The 25,993-nt window shown below is 36.4% G+C and overlaps 1 protein-coding gene across 3 annotated transcripts; it reads right to left on the minus strand.

Annotated features, from left to right (window-relative positions):
* Window positions 1–61: 61 nt before the first annotated feature.
* Window positions 62–23,903, minus strand: LOC132635225 (uncharacterized). 3 transcript variants are annotated; one of them, XM_060351522.1, is made up of 23 exons: window positions 23,648–23,903; window positions 21,616–22,574; window positions 19,336–19,451; window positions 17,782–17,990; window positions 17,449–17,568; window positions 17,009–17,137; window positions 16,792–16,917; window positions 14,461–14,516; window positions 14,267–14,366; window positions 13,636–13,753; window positions 13,263–13,472; window positions 11,790–12,114; window positions 8,634–8,727; window positions 6,189–6,297; window positions 5,811–6,079; window positions 5,558–5,682; window positions 3,866–4,100; window positions 3,157–3,345; window positions 2,779–3,062; window positions 2,079–2,286; window positions 1,766–2,005; window positions 793–878; window positions 62–557 (listed from the first exon to the last, which is right to left on the minus strand). In XM_060351522.1, exons 2-23 carry the CDS (start codon window positions 22,440–22,442, stop codon window positions 398–400), a joined length of 4,335 nt encoding a protein of 1,444 aa, XP_060207505.1. In that variant the 5' UTR covers window positions 22,443–22,574; window positions 23,648–23,903; the 3' UTR covers window positions 62–397. The 3 variants fall into 3 exon arrangements, with proteins under 3 accessions (XP_060207505.1, XP_060207503.1, XP_060207504.1); XM_060351520.1 differs by having other exon boundaries at window positions 21,616–22,716; XM_060351521.1 differs by lacking the exon at window positions 23,648–23,903 and adding an exon at window positions 23,144–23,538 and having other exon boundaries at window positions 21,616–22,716.
* Between the last annotated feature and the right edge of the window lie 2,090 nt (window positions 23,904–25,993).

Raw genomic sequence — 25,993 nt, forward strand, 5'->3', positions numbered from 1 at the left:
TATTCTAACTGCTCCATCTAGAGATCCTTGATGAGATTTGTTACACAATTAACAAGCAGAATTAAGGAGAACAAAATTGCAACACATTTCACTATTTCTAGAAGTAACATAAGTTAGATTAAGAAGATAAATATTTGCTCCTATTCTATCTGCGCTCTTTCAAAAACTATTTGTAAATCACCTATACATTCCCCTAAAGGAAAAAAACCTCAAATGTAAAAATCCTCTTCCTAAACCTATCACTGTTCTCCTCACACACTAATTACATCAAAGAAAACTGCACATGTATACCAATGCTTTTGTACTGATCTGGACATATATACAGGTCAAAATTCCAAGAAGTGCTATTCCAAAAATTTGCACAATTTGTCCATCCTATCCAAAGATATTCTTCACGTCAAGAAGCAGCTTCATAGGCCCAAAATGTATCAGGATCTGGACTGAAGAGAGAAAAATCTTGAACTTCTAAGTTTGCTATATGCCAATCAACAAATTGAGCTTGAACCGACTTAAATAGCAGCAAAATCGTAGGAAAAAGCCACCATTTGTCATCTTCCCTGACAATACAAATAATTCAAACTTTTAAATACAATTGCAAACTAGCTTTGGATTGAGTTGAAGCCTATTGATTGATATATATGCATGAATTTACATAGCTCTTAATGTTTCTTGTTAGGGAACTACACTAAATTTCTGGCTTCAGAATCAGACTTCTTTTTATGTCTCATGCTGTGACTTAATGCGGTTAGGGGCCAAGACGCACTTTGGATGTAGTAATATTGACAATCTCACCTTGTCGTAACCCAAATGCTTTTCTCATCTGGGGGCTTCAATGCAGCAACTCCATAGTGGATTAAACCGCAGATAAAAGCAACAGCCTGCACGAAGGCAAAACAGATTCTCTCAAACAAGTAACAAAAGTTCCAGATCTAATGACGTTAGCATTTACAGTCAAGACTATCATTTAGGTCTCGATCATATGTAGTCATCCTCAAATTTCAGATCCATGAAAGTGTGCTGCCTTCAAAAGACCAACCCCGATGTACCTCATCTCCCTATAGTTTAGTTGCTGCGTGATATATGCTTTGGTCATTCTAAATTTGTCCATATTTTACGAGGCACTAGATCAAACCAAATGTACCTTATCTCTCAATGTTTAGTTGCAGCATGATATGAACTTTAGTCGTTCTAGATTTATCCACATATTATGTGACCAAATGCACCTCATCCGCATTTTAAGGGTCATTGGCATGAGCTGTAAATTATGTTTCATATCCTTCTTTTGTAAAGCAGAGAATAATAGGACAAAGCAAAGGCTGTTACTTGTCCATTGGACTTATAAGATGTCAAGAGTCACAAAGCTTCTGAATTATTTGGTGATCAAGCTGTAAAACCTAGAAATTTCGTCACAAGGCAGGAGGTTTGGGTAACAACTGTAGATAAATATAATCATATATAAAGCAAGGAAGCCAAATTTTGTGTTTAACGATTTGGGATACGGAGCTACTTCATTCTTGATTTCAACTACTTTATATCATTCTAGAATTGGACTTCCATCATAAACTTTCACTTCATTGTTCACATGTGCCTTCACAAGTCTTTTCAGTTCCTACCTTATAATTTGCAGGGGAAGAATAAGGATGAAAAGCAGATATTGACTTTTGAAAGATGTGTTATTTGAAGTTCTTAAACTCTCTAGAGTTTTGCCCACCCAGAGTTTACTAATGAAGCATGCGAAATGTAATGCATCTGTAGAGAAACTTACAATATTGGATAAAGATGTAGCGTTCCACAGTGCGAAAACTCGAGCAAGAGTAGCTCTTTTCGGACCTTTGCTGAACAAGGCATTTAGGCCAGCCGGGAAAGGCGAAAGCAAGGATAAAGGGAGAATAAGCAGTACAGCTAGAAATGTCCCAAGGGATATCCAATAGAACAAAACTAAAGTAAGAAGGGTAACAAATAGATCTGCCAATAGTAAGATGGTGATCAGCAGCTGTACAGTGTCCTGCAACACATAGTAAGATGAAAGGTTAGATTATGATTAACTCAAATCCTCAAATTAAGTAGCTGCACAGTACCTGACGACCAACTGGGCGAGTATTGTGCAATAGCAAAGAACATGGGAAGAGATAATCCCTTCTAAAATCCAGGGATTTCACAGTAATATCATTTATGAGGCCACCATTCATTCCACCAGTGATCTTTTTGCGGGATAATGCATGACTCGCACATTGCTGGCTTTCTTGAGGTTGCTTAAGACTCCTCCGTACTATTTTGGGAACCGTCCTGTAAGACATACAAGCAGAGATTTTATAACAGAAATCAGTTTTCCATTTTAATGCTTTTGAATTTTGTTAGAATAATACTGGAAGAAGTCTAGCCTCTATAACCAGAAATACCATGCCATATGCATTATGCACCAGACAGACATGCATCTCTACACTGATTTGTTTTGCTATTGTAGATGACAAACTTGGTGCTTCACTAAGACCCATCTCCTTTCAAGAATCAGTTATCCAAATTCTTTCAGAATCGTCAAATTTATCTTTCACACGGAAGAAAAAAGATTTCAAAGCTTTCCAAGTTAGCAGCATATGGTCAAAGTTAAGACAGACACTTTATCATGAAATTCAAGGTGGAAACACAAAAATTCAAAAAGTTCAGAACAATTTAGGAAGTTTCAGGAATAAGAGCATTGCAAAGATTATGCAGAGAAGAAACTTCTACATTAAGCGGCAAGCAAAAAAAGAACAATATACAAAGTCTCATCAAGACTACCTAGAGCAGTCATCACAGCTTTCTGAATCTTCAGCTTGTGGGAGATCATAGAGAGAATGATCACCAGCTAGCACCAAAATACCCAATTGGTAGTACCCGCTAGCGGTTGCTTGAAACCACCCAAGCTCGATCTTAACACCATGAAACTCAAGCTGGGGGTTTCCATGACTTCTAAGCCAATTCAAGATAGGTAGGAGCGCAGAGCGGATTGACCCATGCCTTACAGTTCTCAACTGGGCATTTAAACCAGCTACCAAGCGATTCCAGACAGTCGAAGGCACATGCTGGAAACAAATAAGATCTTTCCCCTTTAATGATCAAGAAACTAGGTTGCGGCAATTGCTAATATAAAATCAAAGGACAAGAATGTCAACAGACCTGAGCAAGGTGATTTGTCAATGACGTGTCACTATGAAGATTATATGGTGACATGTAACTTCCATCCCCACCGAAGATAATGCACATGGGGAATCTCTTCTGTATACTCGCTACTATGTCTAAACGTTTCTCATCACCGCCTAGGAAGAAATCGATATAAGCAACCATCAAGTCTGGTGTTGCTCCAACCTGTAACACACTCATAAAATCATGCAACAGGATTTGCAGTTAAAATGCGAACCCTGACCACCAAAGTGGGAGGACTATGGTGTCCAGGTCCTCACGCATCTCCAAGTACTGGATCAAAAGATCCTTATTTCATGCTAAGTTCTTTGAAACGGTAAACTTGGTTATCTGAATTAGATGCACTAAGTTGTACAACCTACTTCCTGTAAGATATTGACATGATGGATGTATAAAGGCACAAACAAATTGATGCATCAAATCTACGTACACATCCATTATGCTCTCCCACCCCGCCCTGTTCTGTTCCTTCAATTCATTTTTTTTTTAATTTGGAGGTTGAGGGCTTCATCTTTTTAATACATAATGATTGGATTTTGTTCAAGCACAAGTTGCAAGTCAAGAATGTGATAATTCACATAGAGAATTGAAGAGTACGAGAAAACATTCTTAAAGAGAATGCACCACATCAAGCTCGACACTATCACAATAAGGACTACTACAGAATTCAAGTTACTAGACCAACCTTCATTCCTTTGTATAAAGCACGTGAGCGGCAGGACCTTAAACAAGAATGATCATACTCGGACTTCACATACTCCTGAAGGCGATGAATCTTGCTTCTCCTCCGCCACTGTTTCCAAGACCAAGCGCAAGGATATGCAAGGACAGAAAGTATGCTATGCACAGAACCCTCCCACCAATCATAAGCAGCAACTGAATTAATCTCATCTATAAATCTGTTAAAAGCATCTTCATACCTGCAATTCCGTGTCATAAAAGAAATGCTGAAGTTAGTGACAGAGAGCTATTGAGTATTCCCTAACGGATATGGCTTGTCGATAAGTCAAGCCACTCTCGGAACCTCAACACAAAGTTCATCTTACAAGAGATATATGTAAAAAATGGGGAAAGGAAGTTCCACTTGGTGCGGTGGGAGATTGTCACATCTCCTAAAAAATGGGGAGGAGTTAAAGATTTAAAAGTCTTTAATAAAGCTTTGTTGGGCAAATGGATGTGGAGATTCGGGTTGGAGGTACAAGCTTTGTGGAAGGGCGTGATAGTTGATAAATATGGGACTATAGAAGGGGGTTGGAAAACTAGAGATATCGTGTTGCCTTTTGGTGTGGTTTGTGGAGGAATATCATGAAGGGATGGGAAGATTTCGTGGAAAATATCTCATTCAAGGTAGGAGACGGGAGTAGAGTATATTTTTGGGGACATAATTGGAGTGGGAATATCTTCTTGAAAGTTGAATTCCAGAGTCTGTATAGAATATCTTGCCAAAGAAACTTGAGGATTCAACAAATTAGGGGGACACAAGGTGGAGAGAATTTTTGGGAGTTGAGATTTAGAAGAGATTTTCAAGATTGGGAAGTGAGTTATAAAGATTGATAGACTTACTTCATAGGCAAGTCAATCCGGCGGTTAATCCCAATGTGTGGTGGTGCGACCTGGAAATAATGGAGTGTTCTTTGTGAAGTCTTTTTATGAGTCTTTTGGTTAGGGAGGAGGTTGATTTCCCATGTAATGCAATATGGGTTCCAAGTGTGCCAAGAAAAGTGTGTTTTTTCACTTGACTAGCCTCTAGAGGGGTGATTTTGACAGCGGAAAATCTTAGAAGGCGGAAGGTTGCCTGCGTCAGTTAGTGTTACATGTTCAAGGAGACAGGCGAGGACGTGGATCACCTTCTTCTACATTGCGGGCTTACCATGAGATTATGGTGGGATATGTTTAGGTGGTTTCACACACTTTGGGTAATGCCAAGAACTGTGAAAGATTTGATGTTCAGTTGGAACGCGAGACCGCTTGCGTTAATGTGGGTAATATGAAATGAGAGAAATAGGAGAGATTTTGAAGGAGTAGAGTCGAGTTTTTCTCAGTTGAGGAGTAGAGTCCGCTCTCTTATTTACTTTTGGTGTAAACAGAAAGTTCCTAGTTGTATAGAGGATTGGGTGGAGTTTGTAGAGAATCCTAGCTTGTAGATTCTTGATCTTTTGGTATACCCTTTGTATACAGCCGTTTTGGCAATGTGTATGAATGAAAATACTTTTACTTAGATTAAAAAAAAAAAAAAAATTGTTGAAGAGATATACTAAGTATGTTGAGTGATCATTGATTAATACCAAAACCATGTTTATCATGGGAATATGGCCTAATAGGAGTCTCAGATTTACTATTATTCAGAATCAAAGTAGATATAAATATAAATTCTTACACAATATCAATAATGGCATCAGGAGGTGAGTAAGGAAGATGCCAGGGTTCGCGAAATGTATTGGGGCCCATAAAATACATCCTGTGGACATGGCTCTGAGTTTCTTCTGTTCTAGCACCTCGGACCTTGAGATTAGAAGAAAAAAAAAATTGAAACTTAGCAGATGAAGAAGAAGAACATTACTAAGTGAACATCCAGCTTTTGATAATTTGACAAAAGGTAAAAGAGCATACAAATTCTCAGAATTTTATACCTCAGACAAGGAAAGGAGATGAGGGAAATGGTGATGACTGTGACGGTCCATTGAATTTGAAGTGTTATAAGAACTCCCTGATCCTACTAGTTTGATTCGCAAAGTACTTAATAGAAGAGCCAGCAGCACAACAATGCACGCCAACAACAGGGAAAAAGGCCAGGGGCCTCCAAATGTGTATATGAGCTCCTCCAAAGGTGTATAGCAGTTTGGCATCCTATACTTATCGGTGATACATTTATAGGGGCAAGGTGATTCTGTTACTCCCCCTGCAGCAGCAGTTGAGGCAATTAATTGACATCTGGTACAGCACACTCTCAAACGATTTGAGAAAGTAAGCAACATCTCATAGAGTAATCATTCAAAAGTGACCATTACCTCTCCTATGAGTGAAATAAGCACGTCTAGGAAGGAGCTCAATGGCACATGGACTACACAGGGAAGGGTCTGATCCTTCGGCATCTTTGTATGTTCCAATAGGGCATTCCTGATTCAATGTAATAAGATGATAGAGATTATCACAGTTAACCAGCTGGAAAATATCTAATTGTCATAGCCGATACTAATGGAATAATAGAAAACAATAAGCCGGACTTGGACAACAGATTGCTAATAACACTCTTAAGCAATTGCAAAGTAAAGCTGTATAATTTTGATGAAGTATCTGATAGTCAGAGGAGACGAGATTTTTTGGGTCATCAAAGAGAAATCATCAGTGTCAATAACAATAAGGTTTCAAGGATGCAAATCTGAAAGTTAAGAATGCACTTGCCCATAAGGAGCTTGGCTTAAGGAACTCAATCGATTTGATTGGTTTGCCATGGGTAACTACCAAAACCACAATTCTTAAAATGCATAGTCCCCACTAGATAAATTGCAATAGAAGGGTAGAAAACATTAAGGTACAGTATTAGAAACAGGTCCTAATAGAGAAATGGATATAGGTGGATTCTTCCTCCTCATATGTTTTTCTAGGTCAATGAATGCGGAGATCCTTCCTCCGACCTTTATAAACTTCCATCACCATGGGTTTACGTTAGGGATCTACCTTGAACCCATACTTATTTACCTTAGTTATGGACGAGCTAACTGAAATTGTACAAGATTCTTGGTGCATGCTATTGCATGTAATATTGTGTTAACAAAACTAGCAGGAGCTATGCAGAAGTATTCTAGAAAAGGGTTTTCGGATAAAAAGTAAGAAGAGTTATATGTATTACAATAATGAAGTTGAAGTGAGACTAGACAGATCTGTAATGCCTTAATCCAAGAAAATCAGTATTATAGGAGAATGGTTACTTTATTAAAAAAAAAAAAAAAGGAGAATGGTATGATATATGAAGATATGACACTAGAATTAATAGGAAGAGTGGTGCGGTAGGAAGATAAAACAATTGCCGGACCTGCAATGTTATAGGAGTGAAAATTGGTCTCTAAGGCCCACTTACAATATTAATGTCCTAGAAATTCGGATGTTTAGATAGATGCAAAGCCATACAAGATTAGACAGGATCAGATGACAACACCGTACAGAAGGTACAAGTAGCACACATAGCGCCTAGAGGATACTATAGGAGAGCATTAGACTAAGATGATTTGGCTCTGTCCTACATAGACCTCCAGAGGTATCTGCCCATAGGTGCTATATGATGATGCTTGAAGATGTTAGAAGAGAACGAAGACCTAAAATCACATAGACAGATCCTATTTCAAAAGAATTACAATCTCTCAGAATCAATTGAGCTTAGCAAATGCAGAATACAATGAAGTAAAAAAAATTGTATAGGCGATACCAATTAGTTGAAATTAAGGTTTTCATGCTGGTAAGTTTACATTAGATCTGATGTTTGTCAGAAATCATTTTTAGTTCTGTTAGTGATATGTCTGTCAGTGTTAGAATAAATGTGATATCTAAAGAACCTCTAACTATAGAAAACCCCTAAAAGAGAAGAGGCCATATAGAGGATTTATGTAACCAACCCCTCCATTTTTGGATTGAGGCATAGTAATTCTAGTATCAATGACTACAACCCAGCTATATTCTACTACTACTTTCGCAGGAAATCCTGACTGGTATTGAATTGCCTTTAGCAATTACAAATATCTTGGCTCGTACGGTATCTAGTAATTATTTCAAATGTGAGGATATTAAAGTAGGAACACACAAAGGGAGGTGCTACCAGTAACCTTCAGACTAAAGACCAAAATGAATTATGAAACATGTAACCAAAAATAATTCCGGTAGCTACACTTGGTGCTCCTATTTGATTTAGCCTTGGCTTCTATAGATTGTATGCAGCTTTATTAAGCTTTTGCTAGGAAACACTTTAATTAGCAGATTATAGACAGTCATATCCAGTTATGATAACAATCTTGTCTACTGCTTTTTTCATGTCATTGGCCTAATAATCAATTCTTTTTTGTAAGTATTGGCCTCATTAATCAATCATCTGAACATAAGAGAAGACGATAGATGAAGGTTTTTGTTTTCCTCCTAAAGGGAAGGTCGAAAAAGGCTATAAGCCAAGTCATAAATGCATGGTCAAGCTCTTCTACATCACGCTGATGCAAGCTTTGCGGTTCACACCTAATCTTTTTTAAACTACTGCATATCTGATCAGGAACAATGTTTATGTTGCTAATCCAACAATGACAGGTGAAAGATAATAGGGTACGTGCCACAATGCCTCACTTGGTTCATCTGCCGATCAATGAATTTCTTTAGAGTAAGAAATTATATAGTAAGCAACAGATAGGGCAAAAGGTACTGATTAAGAAACGTAGGATAAAGGCAATAACAAAACAGTGTAGTATGAAAATTACCGCACAGAAAGTACCATACAAGCCCTTAGGACACTTCCTTCCAGTTACTGTCCCTTTCTCTCCATGAAGACCACCACCGTCCCCGGTACCTCCACTGTAATAAATTGAGAGATACCAGTTTACTGAGAACCTACTATTTACTGAGATAAGCATCCGCAAACATAACATAATACAGCTATTAAATCATAAAATAACCTTTTAATCTTTTTGATCGGTAGATCATAACATATAAAAGACCAGTTAAAAAGGGAAGAATAATCTGTAGTGAAGCAGGGAATCGCATTTGGTTGTTCAGGACAACTAGAAAACCCTATCACCAGGTACTATCAAATATCTTCCACCTTTAAGATTGAGAGAAACTTACCATATTTTTTTCATCCTATCTGGTCACCATGCAATCCAATCTAAACCAGATCTAACTTTTGCACTAAACACAATTGGCTTCTTGTCATTCAAATGACAGTGAGTAGTCAGGTAGGATGTGAGCAGGAGTTTTATTCATATTCAAGCCACATCTCTTTTTCTTGGTCATTTCACATCTCTTATTTCAATTACTTTTTCTTTTATGACAAAATCAGTTTACTTATAGAAAATTACAATTCCGTTTATAGCATTAAGCTTCCAAAAAGGCAATTCAACAATCTACACAAAAAGGTATATCTTACACAAAAATACAAATAAAGAAGTAAGGAATTCTTAGTCCTTTCAATTCCTTCAACTACTGTCCACTCATTTTACTCCAAATCACCCCAAATATACACAATGACACGACCAATCAGATGTCCTTCCTTCTCCTCTGATGTTGTTGATCCAGTATAACAATATTTTGCTTAGCAGATGCAGCTAGTATCTAGAAGATGGAATAGTCGACTAAAATAGGTTAGTAACCAAAGAGATATGTAGGTTTGCAAGAAGCCACCCAATCTCCCTTCTCCTCTTAACCTCTATTCAAGATATCAAGCACGGAAAATTTCCGAGCATCTTAACAGTAAATAATCCATACAACTCAAAATCTAATTCTGGACTACAACCTTGCACCTAGTGTTGCTAAAAGCGAAAGTGCAAAAAAGTCACATGGTCCAAGGGGCTTGAAGCAGAAAGCGAGTAGTAAAAACTCACGCTTTTATCAAGTGAAGCGCACAAGTTACGAAAAGATAAAGTACTTAAGATATGTGAATTTAGTATTGTATTAATTAAATTGCAATTAAAATAACTAGCTGTAGCATCTAATTTACAATAATATTGCTACTAACCCAACTCCTTACAAGTTAGAGATTCAAATAATCGACCATTTTCGTTAGGATCACTTTGCGCCTCATAGTTTGAACACGCATACTTCTCTAAAGCACATGGCTTATCCCATGAAGCAAAACCCCTCGCTTCGCATCGCTTTAAGCAACAAAGTGATGATTTTTATAACGTTGCTTGCACCAAGAGATTCAACTAATTGAGAAACTGATAACCGCTGCCAATTCATGTCACATTGTAAAGGCAATACTTCGACGGCCACGTCTTATTCTAACTAATGCTATGTGTGGTGCCAAATGCCAATAAGGGGAGGGAAACTAGGCCATGAAAGCACTTTACTTGACGGAAGGGTATCGCAAGCGACATCGGTTGATTTTCCTTCTAAATAGATGGACCGGGCCTCAAGAGTTAAGAGAATATGAGTATCTCATCTTTGCCAGTTGGGAAGATGGGAACTAAATAAGGATGCAGTCTAGACGTATGATAGATGAAAACGTTACTCATGGCATCAAAATAGGATGGTCGGAATGGAGAAGTGTTACTTGGATGTTATGTGATTGAAAAATATCTACCAAAATGAAAGGTAAGTTTAGAACAATTATAAAGTAGCAATGTCATATGGGAGTGAAAATTAAGCCGCTAAAGTCACATATCCACAAGATGAATGTTGCTATTATGAGCATGCTAAGATGGATGTGTGGTCATACAAGATTAGATAAGATTAAAAATGATCACATTGAGCAAAAGGTGCAATTAGCACACAGCAGATAAAACAAGAGAAGGTTGCTTGAGATGGTTTGGTCATGTCCTGCATCGACGACCTACAGATGCACTATATTTGTCTGAAACCGTAGCGAATGATGGTGTTAAGAAAGGAACAAGGTAGACCTAAAATTATATGGAAGGAAATTGTCTCGAAATTCCAACAATTTCTTGGAATCCACGCAGACCTAGCACAAAATAGGGTACAATGAAAGAAAATAATCTATATGGGTGCTACTTATTTGAAAAAATTGGTACTGTTGTATTCCTCAGCATTAAGGGTATGCTGGCGACCTCCAAAAAGAAAAAAAGAAGAGCAAGAGGGAGCTAATTACAGAGATCCTAGGAATTCTACAAGTTGATCTACTTCTTCTATACATTGTTGTTTGCACCAAAAATAAAAAGATACAATACAATTCCCCTTCGCTTTATGAATAGAATTGGACCTATCTTCAAAACATCTTTTCATTCCTCTCCTTTACAGACCACCAAACACAGGCAGGATAATCCTCCACCACTTCTTCTGAGTCTTACTTCCCCCTCTTCTAACCCAACAACTCAATAGATCTGAGGTGTGCCCTGGCATGGTCCAATTAACCTTTGTGAGGCTAAAAAAGATTGCCCAAATCTGATACTTATTAGTTGACTAAGTTTTAATCACGTTAGTACATTTACTCTAGGTCTTATGTTTTCTAGAGACTTTTAGTCCTATCTGAGATTATGTGCCAAAAGAACTTCTGGTACATTGTTGTTGTTGTCGTACAATATGGGTCTATGGTGAGATTAACTGAAGCAGCATGGTCAATAGAGGTTCATATAATCAACCTGAACTTGCTTGGGACTGAAGCATAGATTTTATTGGTTGCAACGTGAGAATCTTAATGCAATTTGTGAATCCCGATTCCTGAAGAGGAAGACTAGTAAAAGTTGCAAGTTCAAGGCAAAGTTAAACAAAAGATGTTACCAATTAAAAGCAAAGGCAAAGTTAAACAATAGCACAACTGAAATACAACGTCTCAAGGAGAAAGTGGAAACAAAATTTGAAATCAATTTCTAATCAAAACCTCTTGATACTGCATGCGTACTCGAAAGAAAAAAGAAAAGGAACAGCTGGTAAAATGCATAAGTATCATGAACATAACCTACCTATAGTAAATGCTGCCATTTACAGTTGCAAGAGGGACATACTGCTCACCCATGTTTATGTTAGACCAATGAAAATGAACTCTGCCACCCCCACCACCACCTCCACCCAGTGGGCCACCATAGCCTCCAACAACTGATAAAACTGAGTTATCCAAAAGAGCAAGAGCTTGAAGGAAAAGTAGAATTGTTCCTCCGGAACCACCACCAACTCCGCCAGCAAGAGTACCATTACTGTTTTTGCTTGGGGTACGACAACTTTGACCATCAGCCCTCATAGATCCATAAACATCAAGTCTCAGAAGAGGCCACTGGCTGGATCCCAAAACTGGCAACCATGAAAAATTATCAGAGTCAACAAGTAAGTTTGTGAATATCAAACCATACACATCTCAGTCAAACAGAAAACATACACTTGGAAATGCAGGGATTACTAGAGGAAATTGTGCTAAACACATGTGATTCCACAGAGTATCGACCAGCCTAGGCATGTACTTGAGTTGAGGATTACACAGGGTAGCAACCTGAAATGCTAATTACTCTTCGACTAGAGGATTAACCATCCATTCTTACCCTTCCTTTTCTATCAAATCTATAGTTGGGACCATAATTCTACATACTTTCTTTTACCCAACTAAAAGGGATAGAGACGAGATGTGGGAGACAACAAATTTAGAAGTGCTGTTTTATTTGAAGCAGCAATACAAAATAAGAATAGAAGCAATTAGACGTTTAAATATATTATTGGGGACCCATTCTTCGAATGACAGTCCAAGAAGGATTAACGCTGCAACTTAACAACATTGTCTAGCAGTAAAGAGCCCCAAGTAATTAGCACGATATCGAGATGAATTCCATAGAATCACCATATCGGATGTCGCCGTAATCAGCCAAGGTAGACACCCAACACACCACATATAATCATAATGAATATGGAAGCCCACATTCACTAAGAAAAGTACTTCAAGTTCCAATCACATTAGTATGTGAACAGCTTAGTTTCTTGGTTGAAGAGGGAAAGACAAATAGAAGAGTACTCACTGATTTGCAAAGGATAATGCGGGGTTTGCAGAGTTAAAAATATTTTGTTACCATTCATTAATTTCTCCTTGCATTCTATTCTATTTGTCGATTTCAACCAGATATTTGGTGCATTCCACCACATTGGGGTTTTTCAATAGAGTACTGATATAACTAACCTATTCTCCACCAATACCACTTACAGCCAAACAAAATTCTAAACAGGAACCCTTGAGTACACTATCTAAGCAACGTAATTCCAGTACACTGCACATGTGCAGATGCTAGGCAGCAAACTAGTGATTCAAAAAATAAGAAAAATGAACGAAAAGGAATTCGTTAATTAGATTGAAAACAAATGAAGAGGAATGTGCTAATTTTATCACCCTCCATAAAACATAAGACAAACAAAAAGGTGAAGGATTTAAGTATAATAACTTAAGTAAAATATTATACCAATTATTCCGCCTCCAACAACGGGTCCATAGGACTGGCCTGGACCTTCACTCCCACTGCCCAACTCGCAGGGAAGATCAGCACTGCCATATCTTTGACCACCTTCACTCAGTCTCCCATTGAAAAATCCCGAACCACCTCTTCCTCCATGTCCAGCGCCACCACCTGCTCCATTTGAGTAGTTTCCCATGCCAACACCTTTACTGCAACCTGAAAGTCAACCATCAACAACAACAACAAACCCAGTGAACCATCAGATGAGACATTTTAGAAACCTCTCTCCTGCTCTCTGGCTCAGCAGAGGAGTCAAAATAATCAGAACCCGAGAAAAAAGACAGCAAATAAATTAAAAATCACTGGCAAAATTTGAGACCTAATTCAGAGGCTGTTATGGCACCACCATAGTCCACAATGACAGTTCTGGCTCTGTGAACATGGATAATGCTACCCCTGATGATGCCTGTGACAACAATGTCTTCCACTCGACAAATCTGCCATTAGCAGACAAGGAAACCAAAAATTAGTCTCAAGAATTATGTACGTTGACTTGGTAACAGGCAAAAATTGGTGTGAGAGCATCACTCATATTCAGTTGGCCATTTTTTATTATCCTAAATATTGATGTAAGACAAGGAAATGAACAATTAATCTCAAGCAATGGGGCATCTGTCCCAAGTGACCATTGTTTGCTTATCAACCAGAGTAAAAGATGAAAACTGTAATATGTATTGAGATAGGCCAGGCAGAAATTATATTTTTGAATAAGTAAAGGAAGTGTGAATCCTCTCGATGATTATGTTCCATCTCATAGGTCTACCTTTTAATTCATGATCATCTCTCCAATCAATCTTCTATGGATGAAAATCTAGTTAACAAAGAGAAGCAAAACTGAACTTTTTGCTTTAGATATGCATTTTCTAGATAAAATTTAAATATATAATAATATATCTCAGCCACACACACATTATTGGCAGAAGACAAATTACAAGATAGGTTTCTCTTACTTGTAGAGAGAACGACAGCGTGTAATTCACATGGCAATCATCAGGTGGAGTAATCAAATCCATTGGACAGTGTGTGCTGTCGCACAGAGATTCAGTAACCCTATTTGGAGTCAAGGAGGTTAAGATGACATAAATGAAATAATAACACTAAATTGGACAGTAAATCAAACAACATAGGAAGTAAGACTCCATACTTGCTTCTACTTCTGTTGTCATCCAAGGGGGCTTGAAGTACAGATCCAGGGCCAACCTAACAATGAAAAGAATTACGCAGAAGTATAACAGTTAAAAAAAAAAAAAAAAAAAAAAAAAAACCCTTCAGAGCTTAATGGGAAACAACAACAGTGAGAAGGCAATCAAATCCAAGGAAAACATTGGAGAAAAAAAGCACTTGCTATCTCATACTTAAGTCCAATTGGTAGAACAAACTGCACAAAGTCAACCACAATGGTGAGCTTTATCAAGCTCCAAATCTTAAGAAAACGCCATTTTTCTCGCGTTATTTATTTCTTATGAAAATTCTCATTCATCTTTTACCCCCTCTCAATTATTGAAAAAGAAGAAAGAACAAATTTAAAAGGAAACAATAAACAATCAATAAATCTGCATTGTCAACAGAATCTAAAATGTATGTGTTTGATGTCATTAGGCTCTTAATCTTCTACAATAGAATCAGACATCAGTATTTTCATTAAGCTTTCCGCTCGTCCGTTCTATATATGTATGTGCCCATTCATTTTGGACATTCCAAATAGACGTTTGACTTCTTTTCATTGTGTTAGCGTCTGACAATACTCGATAGGTATGATATCAAACAATTCAACACAAGCATTTAAAAGTACATATGTTATTACTGTATCTATACATCATGGGAATCCAATCCATAACTTATAACCCATATGTATCCAGAGATTCACGCATATAGATGCAATCCGTGTGGCTCTGAATTTTCTTGGGTCACATTATATCCTGAGTTGGTCATGGGTGTGATGATGCTGATATCAATCTTTGAGATGGATTATAAATTTATTTCTAAGACTTTTGAGTTTATTTTTCATTATTACCTATAGTATTGTTGGTTGCTACTTGCTAATATATAATATAGCTTGAGATTGTATACATTATCTTGTGACTACATTGCTTTTTTCTTTTGTTAGGTATCTAATGATACAAGATTTAATTCACAGATTGGCCATTTGGACATGAAACGAGTAACCTGTTTTGACAACTATGCATCTTGTAAACATAATACTTCATCGCCACACAATTTCTGGAAATCCTAGGCCACACATGACAAATTTCTAGAGAACTTCCCAAAGTTTTAGGAATCCAAATTTAAAACCATGTTCCTTGTTTTCCCTATCAAACCAACAATTTTAATAGCTTTAAGAACTTCTTGTACCACTATCAAAATAACATGCATGTCCCATTAAATTCTTACTATTAATGCCTGTCAAACTAGGTAACATAAAAGGGAAGTAATATCTGATACATGGTTCAAAAGCTTCAAGAATTAAAAAAATGAAAACAATGGTGTTCAAGTAGCTCGTGCGCACCTAGAGTATTCCACTGGGTACCTACTATATCCCACCAGCATAGGTATTGGGTAACTCTAAGCACTAAAATTTAGGTAGACAGAAAGGATCACCTATCGCTTTTTGCTTCTGCGGAAACTTGAACCCTGGAATCTTACGTTTTTCATCCCACTTCATTGAGAAGTAGGATACACCTTTGATGAAGCTTCAGCATTAAAATCCATCAAACAATCCAAATTCAAACTAGCATGTGATATTTACCAATTAAACAAACCTCTCTTAAGAATTCAAACTATTAACTGATTTGCTGAGTTGCTGGATTAGAAGAGGGGGAAGTAAAAGTCAAAAGAAATGGTGGAGGATAATTCCGGCTTGTGTATGGTGGACAGTTTGGAAAGAAAGAAATGGGAGATGTTTTGAAGATAAGTCCAATTCCCTTCAGAAAGTGAAGTGCAATTGTATTGTATCTTTCTACTTTTGGTGTAAAGAACATTGTATAGAAGATGTAGAGGAGATTTTTCAGTTCTTAGGATCCTTGTAATCTACTGTTTTCTGTTTTCTTCCTTTCTTTTGTCTCCTTTTGGAAGTCGCCAGCATTCCCCTAAATGCTGAGGAATACAACAGTACCAATTTCAAAAAAAAAAAAAAAAAATTCAAACTATTAACTTGATGTTCCCTATACACTACTATAAAAAGTGATGTGGTAAAAGAACTACAATATTTCCACAAAGGGTCTAATTGTCCATTGCATAAACTGAGAAGAGCAAGCATACAATTAGTGCCGCAAGCACATTTATATAGACAAGGTTGACCAAAGTTCAAAGGTGGCATGGTTTCTTCGAATTTATAGCCTGTTCATTTGCCTAAACCTTGACAGGCGTATTATCTGGTTTTGTGCTAGTGGGATGTAGCAGGTACTAGGTGGAATAGTCGCCTTGCACATAAGCTGACCCCACCATTATCAAAAAATAAAAATAATCAACATCTTACCGTAATGTTATAGAACAGTGACAAGGAAAGTCTCTGGCCTATGATTGCATCACCTTCCCCAGTCAACTTTAGGAGTCCCTGACCATATAAAGCCAAGTTTGCATTTGAACTAATAACAGACTTTCCCTGCAAAAGAGGTATGACAAAGTGTTTATGATAATTTACCAGGAATAAAACTACATCAGTATCAATGTATCAGGTAACTTTTAATGATTACCTTCAGAACAGCAAGATTCCTGACTTCAAGGACAGATGTAGTAACAACTGTGTTTCCTCCACCGTCAACTTGGATTTGGGATTGCAACATGAGTAACACCTTCACAGCTACTCTAAGTGCACCATAAACCTTCAATACAGTTTTCTTAGAGTACAGTTAATACTGCTTGTGTATCTCAACAAGATATATTTGGAATGTGATTTTGTAACAGAACACAGTAGGAGGTTTAACTATTTCCATAATATGCTTGAGACATGTTTAAGAAAAGAAATAGAATATTAGCATTTAAATAGGTGAAGGTACAAATCTGGTCCATCAACTTGCTAGCCAGTGATTACTGAGAGAAATGTTTAAAAAGCCTGGAATAAACAATGGTCCGTGCTGGAAAAGGGCAATTAGATATTTAGAGAGCAATAAAAGATCTTCACATGAAATTTTACCTTTATTATTGAATCACTCATTAAAAGTTCCTCTGCTACAAGCTCAAATTCAGAGACTGGATAATTAGACAACCCGAAGACAATGCTGCTTCCGTAAAGTAGACTAATTTGGCCCCTCACCTTTATAAAGAAATTATGAACAGAATGAACAGTTTATTAACCAAAAGAAAAACAATCATTATCTTGAAAATTAGAACACTCTTAACCAGTGGTTTAGCAAGAATGACGTGACTCTGGAAGTCAACAGACAAGATGAGATCTTGACAGTTTGAGTCCACGTCTCACCAACAAACACAAACAATAGATGATCTAGGAAAAAAACAAGATACAGACCTGAACTCGTGACCAAAATAGAGGCACTAAAACTTTAGCATTGTTCTCGACATAAACATTTGTCCAGAGAGGGGAAGTCGAAAAATCCAGCAGAGGGGTTTCTGTTTCTGTTGTTATATTGTCATTGTCTACCCGTAAACTCAGCACGTATGCATCATAGAAAGTACCCGCTGCACCAGCATTCTGAGGGCAACCGATACTCCAACCACCTGCCAAAAGACCAAATATAGATTATGTAGCTTAAAGAGAGGCATTAAACACTTGGACAAGGGTAACTTTATATGTTAGTCAGACTAATATCCTTTTTCTTCCAATAAACACAAAAATTCCTTCACACCTAGACAACAGGTTCAAGATCAGATTAACATAGGGGAGAGAGATGACGGCCTTTCGGCATTAGCAATGCAGGTTGTGGACTGAGAGACCACTTTCCAGCATCTGGAAGCAAAATACTTTACAATAGTAATGAATGTATCTGCTGATGATGCACTAAAACCATTAACTACTACAGTATGAAACAATCAATGATAGGTAAACTAATAGTTGTATACATCTATTTGGAAAGCTATCAAGTTTTTGCATTCTTCTGTGTTCAGTCTACTATGGCTCACACGTATTACTAGTATATCTAATTGATTTGGATATCTCTTAACATATTAAAGATGCATACATATGTTAGTCTACATATCATTGATTGCGTAATACCTTTTTGTTCATTAAAAAAAAGGTTTTTTTAGGAAGGTAACAGAATTTTTTGAAGACCATGTTTGAATGATCGTTTTACACTCTTCCATTATTTCATGTGTGGACAACTCTATGTGGAAATCGGAATAGGGTATTTGAGCAAAACAAAATGTGTATTCATCTCGTACAATTATACATTCTGCAAGTAAAAAGATGGTAGGGAACTGCAACCTTTGAAAAATTTATGCAAAAAAGACTCGTTTTTCTTTACGAGAAATCCCCCAGTGTCAATGTTGCACGGTACAAAACTATGTGGGTAATGGGCCCACACCTCTACCCATCTCCATTTAAATACCAAGTTTTTGTCTGCAGCCAGGTTCCAACCCTTGACGTGCGCCTAACCCGCACATCACATGTTGGGTTCTTACACTAGACCAAAACCCTGAGGGCAAAAAAGAAAAAGAGAGTTTTTTCTCACTTCAATTGGGCTTTGCAACACGTCTCACTCTTGATATTACATATAATGCACATGCAGTGTGATGGGAACGGCTTTCAACATTTATTCCTTACATCATGAATGATAAATTTCTGTCTAAATTTGGCAAGCAACCATGAACTTTTCCTTAAAATTGTGACCATGAATTTTTGTCTTTTTTAAACCCCGCGAGAAAATCCAGTTCAATTTGAAAGATATGGAAGCCAATGAGAACACATGAAAGTTTTTAAATTAGATTCGCCCATTGACTAAAATAAAAATCCAAAGAAGTAACAATTCCATTGTAGAGTATTGAATCAAAAGAGTGTTAATTTAGCAGTCATAAAATATTGCAGATCATAGAATGTGCCAAAACAAGTACGATCAACACAAACCATGCACGGTAACTTTTACATCTTCTTGTCTGCTGTTACAGTTCAGTGAGATTCTTCCACCCCCGCCTCCACCCCATCCCCTCCCACCGGCTGCGCTTATTTCTCCAAATCCTTTCCTGTCCAGGTATCCCGTATTGAAGTTAGATACAGGGCATGCAAATACAATAAATAGTTATTCAAATTTTGCAGTAGAAGAACGAATACAAGCAGCACTTTAAGACTGAAATCAAGTTTAAAGTTATACAAACTGCTAGTGAGGTTCTTGCAGACTCCATTACCAAAACAAATGGAACGACACAACTAAACATGGTGGTTTTTTTTTTTTTTGGGGGGGGGTTGGGGGGGAAGAGGATGAACATAAGGATCTTTGATGCAGTTATTAGCTATCGCCTATCAGGCTATCACTACTTTATTTTTAATTTTTTTAATCTGGTCACCTATCAGGGTACTTTATGCATCATAAGGAGAAGGTATAAAGAATAATGAAAAGGTTGAATGAGGAAAGAAAAAGGTTATGTGATGACTAAAAAACTTGCAAATTGAAAAACTTTGCAAAATCAGATGTAAGGATGCTTTGATTATTTTGCTTATCAATCATTATACTCTCGAGCATATCACATTTGGAAGGTTAAAGTACATTTCTTCTTTATAATGTGGTTCCAGTTTTCAAGAGACAAGGTTCAAGTATGTCCAAAGAACTTTCCACTTCTTGTGCATGCGGAGGATGATGAATTAGCACAGTATTCTGTGTCACCAGAGTTGCCAGTGGTGTTCAAAACTTTTAGCCACTCGATTCGATCTATAGCATTATAGAACTGGTTACAATTAGATCGTTTTAGTTGTATCCAATGTCGTGTGTGTGTGTGTGTGTTTCTTTTTTTTGGAGAATCAGGTGTATCCAATGTAGATTATGATAATCTGTTTCATTCATTGGAGGAACTTCAATTTCAAGAGAACTTATTACATGGTATGACAAGGTTCAAAGCTGGTCTAGTTCTAGGTACATCCATTTTGACAATACTGAAGATTTTTGTACGGTAATTTTGACTAGAGTACCACTCCAAGTAGAGAGAGACTTCGTGGGGAGGATTTTAATGTTACAGCCCGCACATTGTGGCTACAGTGGAGGAGATGGAGATCCAACCTATCGAAGATTATGTGGAGAAGGTGGAACAAGTTTATTTTGTTAAAAAACTCATGACAAAGTTAGTTGTTTATCTTGATTTTCTTATCTAATTACCATAACTGATTTTTTCTTTTACTATATGAGAATATAGTCTTTCATATTTGGCTTTCTCCTTTCTTGGAGGAAAAAATTATGTCCTCCAATAAATTAAAACCCATTGCTAGTCTCTTGGTAGCATTCACAATGCAGTCTTGCAGAGTTAGAGAGTACAATCTAGGAAGAGAGTTAGTGAGACATAAGTCTTAGCGGTCATCTGTGAGAATCTCTTTACGAGTAAATTTTGCGAGGTTATTCTCTAGATATTTTTGTACTCTTTTTTATGTACTCTTTGGAGTAGTTGTATGTCAATTTGTTTAACCACGTTAAAAATTTTTGTCTCCTTTGGTATATTTCTCTTTAGTTGCCTGATTTATTATCATTCAGGGTTTGCTTTGTTATCCTCCGCACAACACTTGGTTATTTTGATCCTAAAAAGAGGTATTGGAGCTTGACCCATTTGTATTCTTGGTTTAACCAAACTAGGGCCCCACATCCTATGTTCTCAACTCTGGGCGTACCGAGGGTGTTAAGTGTCCCAAGTTAGTTGAAGGAATAGGTCGTTGTCTCCTATATATGATCTTGGTCAGTTCTTACCTCAGGAGCTAAGTTTTTTGGGTTGAGTTAGGTCCAAGGTCTATTTTCTTAACAACGCCTAATCAATGGATAGCCTAGAACATAAAAGAGCAAATCCACTAGAAAGATGAGAAGCTTAATGTACAAGAATTTAATGTCTGCAATTGTGAGTTAGCAGACATAGAACGCACAAGCAGCTAAAAAAACGAGAACCATAAGTGCAAATAGACTGCTATGACATTTTAAACAATTAAAAAAGAAATAAGTAATTGTTAATTCATACTTTTGACATAATAACATTTGACATTTGCAGCCTCAAATTCAATGTCCAGATTATTTGGAACAGTAATCAAGATGCATAGACTTTGAATATTCGATTGCCTGAGAATAGTTATACTGTAATAGAAAGTTTTTTGACACGTTACCAAGGAAAGAAAGAAGTGATGATTCATACTGCAAGTCCAAGCAGAAAGATTACTCACAGCTTTTGAGCACGTACAGAAATGCTTCCACCGGAACCCCCACCGCCGTTTGGTCCTCCATCTCCCCCATCTGCATATATGGATCCATTTATGTACAGGAGATCTTTCAGATCAAGGAAAACCATTCCTCCCCCGCTTCCTCCAGACTTGTGTTCACGAGAGGTACCACCACCCTTGCTTCCATAAGACCATGGCTTTGACAATGAAGACCAAGCATAAACGTCACCACCCCAATTATTTGTCTTGTTAGTTTTGAGGCAGGATGCACCTCGTCCACCATGCCCTCCACCAGCACCATCATACCCAACTGGCGTCCCACTAGTCTGAGAAGGTGGTTCTCCACCCAATGCAGTAGTATTTATAGAAGAATTGTGTCCCAATGTCAGACTGAGCGCAGAAAAAATAACAGAACCAGCTACGATTGTTGCATCTTGCCCAACTTTAACATTACCAGTCAAATTGAAACTTATAATACAGCCTTTTATTGGGCAGTAAATAGAAACCTGAGGAAGTATCTCCAAGTTCCCAGTACCCGACACGTACAAGTCAGAATTTATGTACAGGTTTGAATTCAGCAAGCAAGTTGTATCAAATGATCCAACACCTTCAAGGTCCTCACAAGAGACTGAATTATTTGTCAAAAATTGAGGTCCTGTGATATTGATTTCAGACCAGTAAATCAGAGATGATCCAGAATAATAATCTGCTTGCTTCTCAAATGCAACAGGCTCGCCTCTATACTGCCCTAAACCAAGGGAAAGCACTAATATAAAAAGTTGACATAAACTGCACCAGTTGAGAAAGCATTTCGCTTGCATTGGACGCATCACCGCCCAAAGAAATATAGACTAATAATCTCAAAGCATGAGATTGGGCTCAGAACAATTGTCTTGGTAAAGCCAGAAATGCAGACAAGGCACAAGCTCAATCCCTCAATCAGTTCTCAACAAATTTGCTTCCTTTAAGCACAAAACAGAGTATCAGCTTACAAGCTCAGTAAAGCCACTACCAACAATGTAAATACAGTATCTCCGCAAATAAATATCTGTTCAATTTTCTCTCTTTAGGCCAAAAACAGCACTAGTCTTTAGTACCTCCGCCCTGAGATGAAGTACATAAGCCACAATTATCTTTTACTCTACAATTGCAAACTGCAAGTAATTATAATGACAGTTCATACTTTAAGAGTAAACCAAACTGCACAACAATTATCTTGTACTCTGCTTTATAGACTACGATAAGCATCGTGAAGTCATAGAAATGATGATACTTGTTTCTACTATCACAGTTTATCAAAATTAAATCTCCTCAATCAGCGAAAATATCTAATTAAACATGATCATTAGCAAAAAGAAGATAATTAGTAAAGGTGCTGCCTATATATCTCATATGTGCACCAGATTCAATTCTCATCCCCAACCAATGAATGGTGCTCAATATGAAAATGAAAATTCACTTCCTTCTGCAATGTCGATATTGATAAAACGTCCAACTCCTAATTCAGAATTTTTATGGAAAAAATACTCACACAGTAAGGACCTGTTTGGCCATGAGAATTATTCCGGAAAACTTTTTCACTTTATTTGAAAATCAGCATTTGGCCGTGCAAAATTCCAAATACAACTTGTATTTGGAATTTGGAAAACACCTGAATTCCTGTTTCAACTTTCAGTATATTCAAACAACCAAATATTCTTTGCAAAAACTATAACCAAACACAACTCCGACTTCAATAATTCCAAATAAAGTGAAAAATGTTTGGTTTCTATAACCAAAAAACGCCTACTAAATAATCCCACATCACTGACAACATTCATACAATCAAGTTCGATCAATAACAAAATTTATAAAAAAAAAAAAACCTATATGTCCCTACTTAAACACGATATACTCAATTTAAAACCTCAATTCACTAAAACCACTCAAAAACAAACCGATCGCCCAAAAAAAAAAAAAAAAAAAGTGAAACGTCTACTGTTTACAACACATTTATATACACTAAACAAGTTCAAAGGAAAGAAGGAAGACTAACCAAAGAAGGGGAAAAATCTAGGAGAATTTCCAGAATTGGAATGATGCAACTTTTTTTTTGGTCAAATCTGTGAATTGATAACAATATATAACAATTGAAGTAAAGAAAAGCAAACTGTATATGTATGTGTATGTAAGTAGCTTTCACTGTCTCTTTTTTTTATTATTTATTTCAATTGAATGTTAAACTATTCTGTGTTGATGGTGGCAAATGGTGTATGATGATAGTGTTGATGTTGATGGGTGTTTGTTTTGTTGTGTTGTAATACTCCTTTATGTTAATGTATGGGAGCAGTGAAAGTGAAGTGAAAAGGGTGTGTTTGAGTATTAGCTGGACTCCCCGTTGAGATCCATTTCCACTCTGACCGTTACGTAATTTCACCCTTACCACATGCCTTTAACTTCGGAAATGCCACCACTATCCTTAACAGCTAAGCACCATCCCCCCATTTTGTCATTTCCAGTGTGTTTGTTAGTCCGATATTTCAGAATCTCTAATGTTAATTCCAAATTTAATTTTGGGATATCTCTTTATATTTGACATCAATTTATACCGTCAATCAAATTTAATCTTAAATGTAATTCTTAAATATTTCACTTTATTCCAAATTCTAGGTGGGATAAATTAATTCAAGAATCATAATTTAGTCCACAAATCAATTAACCCCTAACAACTTATATATACCTAATCAAAAGAGAAACACATAAAATGTATTTATTGGATTGGTGCAACATTTCGTACCAGTAAATTTTTATGTTTCTAGTCCATGCTTTGGTATATCATGACTTTTAACCACTAACGGGAGTGGTGATTTTTAACTGCTCATATTAATATTAAGATGAATGTTATATATTTTAGGTTTGAATTTTGAAAATAGAAAAAATATTTAGTAACTAAATATGTCTTACGCGATGTCAATTTGAATTAATTAACCGAATCATGAGACTTTTTTTATACCAAATGATTACACCAAAGAAACAATATGATATCTTTTTTGTTTCTTTAAGATCTTCTTTAATTGAGATTAGTTTTTTATAGTGATAATGTAAAGAGTTTTAACATGTTATTTTGTTGACAAATATATTTACAAGTAGGATTTTAAGTTATGTATATTTACAATGTAAAAAATTGCAATTGAATCATTATAATTCAATTCAACAATATCATAACAAGTTAGTTACTATTATTTTCTTAAGCTTGTGTAAAAAGAATACATCATTTAGCTAAAATAGTGGATAAAATTATTTAATGCTAGTATTGATCATAACCAAGGATTAAATATGTTTTTATACATAAATTTTATATTTATATATATTCAAAACCGAATGGAGAAACAAAAATTCTAAAATCTTTCGTTTACCAAAAAAATTGAAAACCAAACCAAATAACAAATGTATTTTGATTTCAACTTAGTTCAATTGGTTCTTTTGACTTAATTCTAATAATACACACACCTAATACGAGATTTTATTCAACCCTTTTCATTTTGAATGGATGGGTATCGTATAACCTACAAGGATTATGCTAGAGTAATAAGTACTCCTTTATTTTTAAATAACGTCCAGAGGGATTTTAGATTCGAGCTCTAGGTATAGATTTGTCTTGGTGATGAGTGCTTTACTCTAATGTGAGACCTCTCGGTGTAAATAAAAATTTAATCGGACCCTAATACGAATACCAAATACCGAGTGAGAGACTAAAAAACAAAAAAAAGTTGGATCTACGAAATTCAAGTGCAACAATTTTAAAGAGAATCCTGTTATGTGATCATTGTAGTATTTCTCATGACATTAAAGCTTTGATGCATGCTAAGAATTTCGGAACTACCCGGTGCACATTTCAACTTCAACAATAAAGTGATCCATACTTAGATAAACCTCTTGGAAGTTGGAAACAAGCTCCAACTTTTGTGAATATGAAGTGTTGGGGTTGGCATTTCTTTGAAGGCTAATTTCTATCAGGATGAAAATGGATAAATCGAAAACAACACGAGCTTGAGTAATGAGTATCCATTGGAAAGTTAAATGGTTTAAACATTTTTTTTCCTGTTTTGGTCTACGGACCTAATTTGCTTGTCAGTCAATCAACTTAAATTCAATCCTAAATTTGTTAACGTCCTGTTTATGAATTTTCTACATTTATTCTGCTCCATTCAGATATATTTCATTATGATTAAGCACTCTTAACTTATTCTTTTAACAAGTAAACAATACAAACGAATAATTCATGAAAATATTGTTTTACACTTGACTTGTAATAAAATGTATACATATCCATCATAAATAGTATAATATTAATTTAATATATTAATTTTGAACAGAACATTCTTGACAAATGGTCTCCAAC

Source organism: Lycium barbarum, chromosome 4, assembly GCF_019175385.1.
Source record: "Lycium barbarum isolate Lr01 chromosome 4, ASM1917538v2, whole genome shotgun sequence".
Lineage (NCBI taxonomy): Eukaryota > Viridiplantae > Streptophyta > Magnoliopsida > Solanales > Solanaceae > Lycium > Lycium barbarum.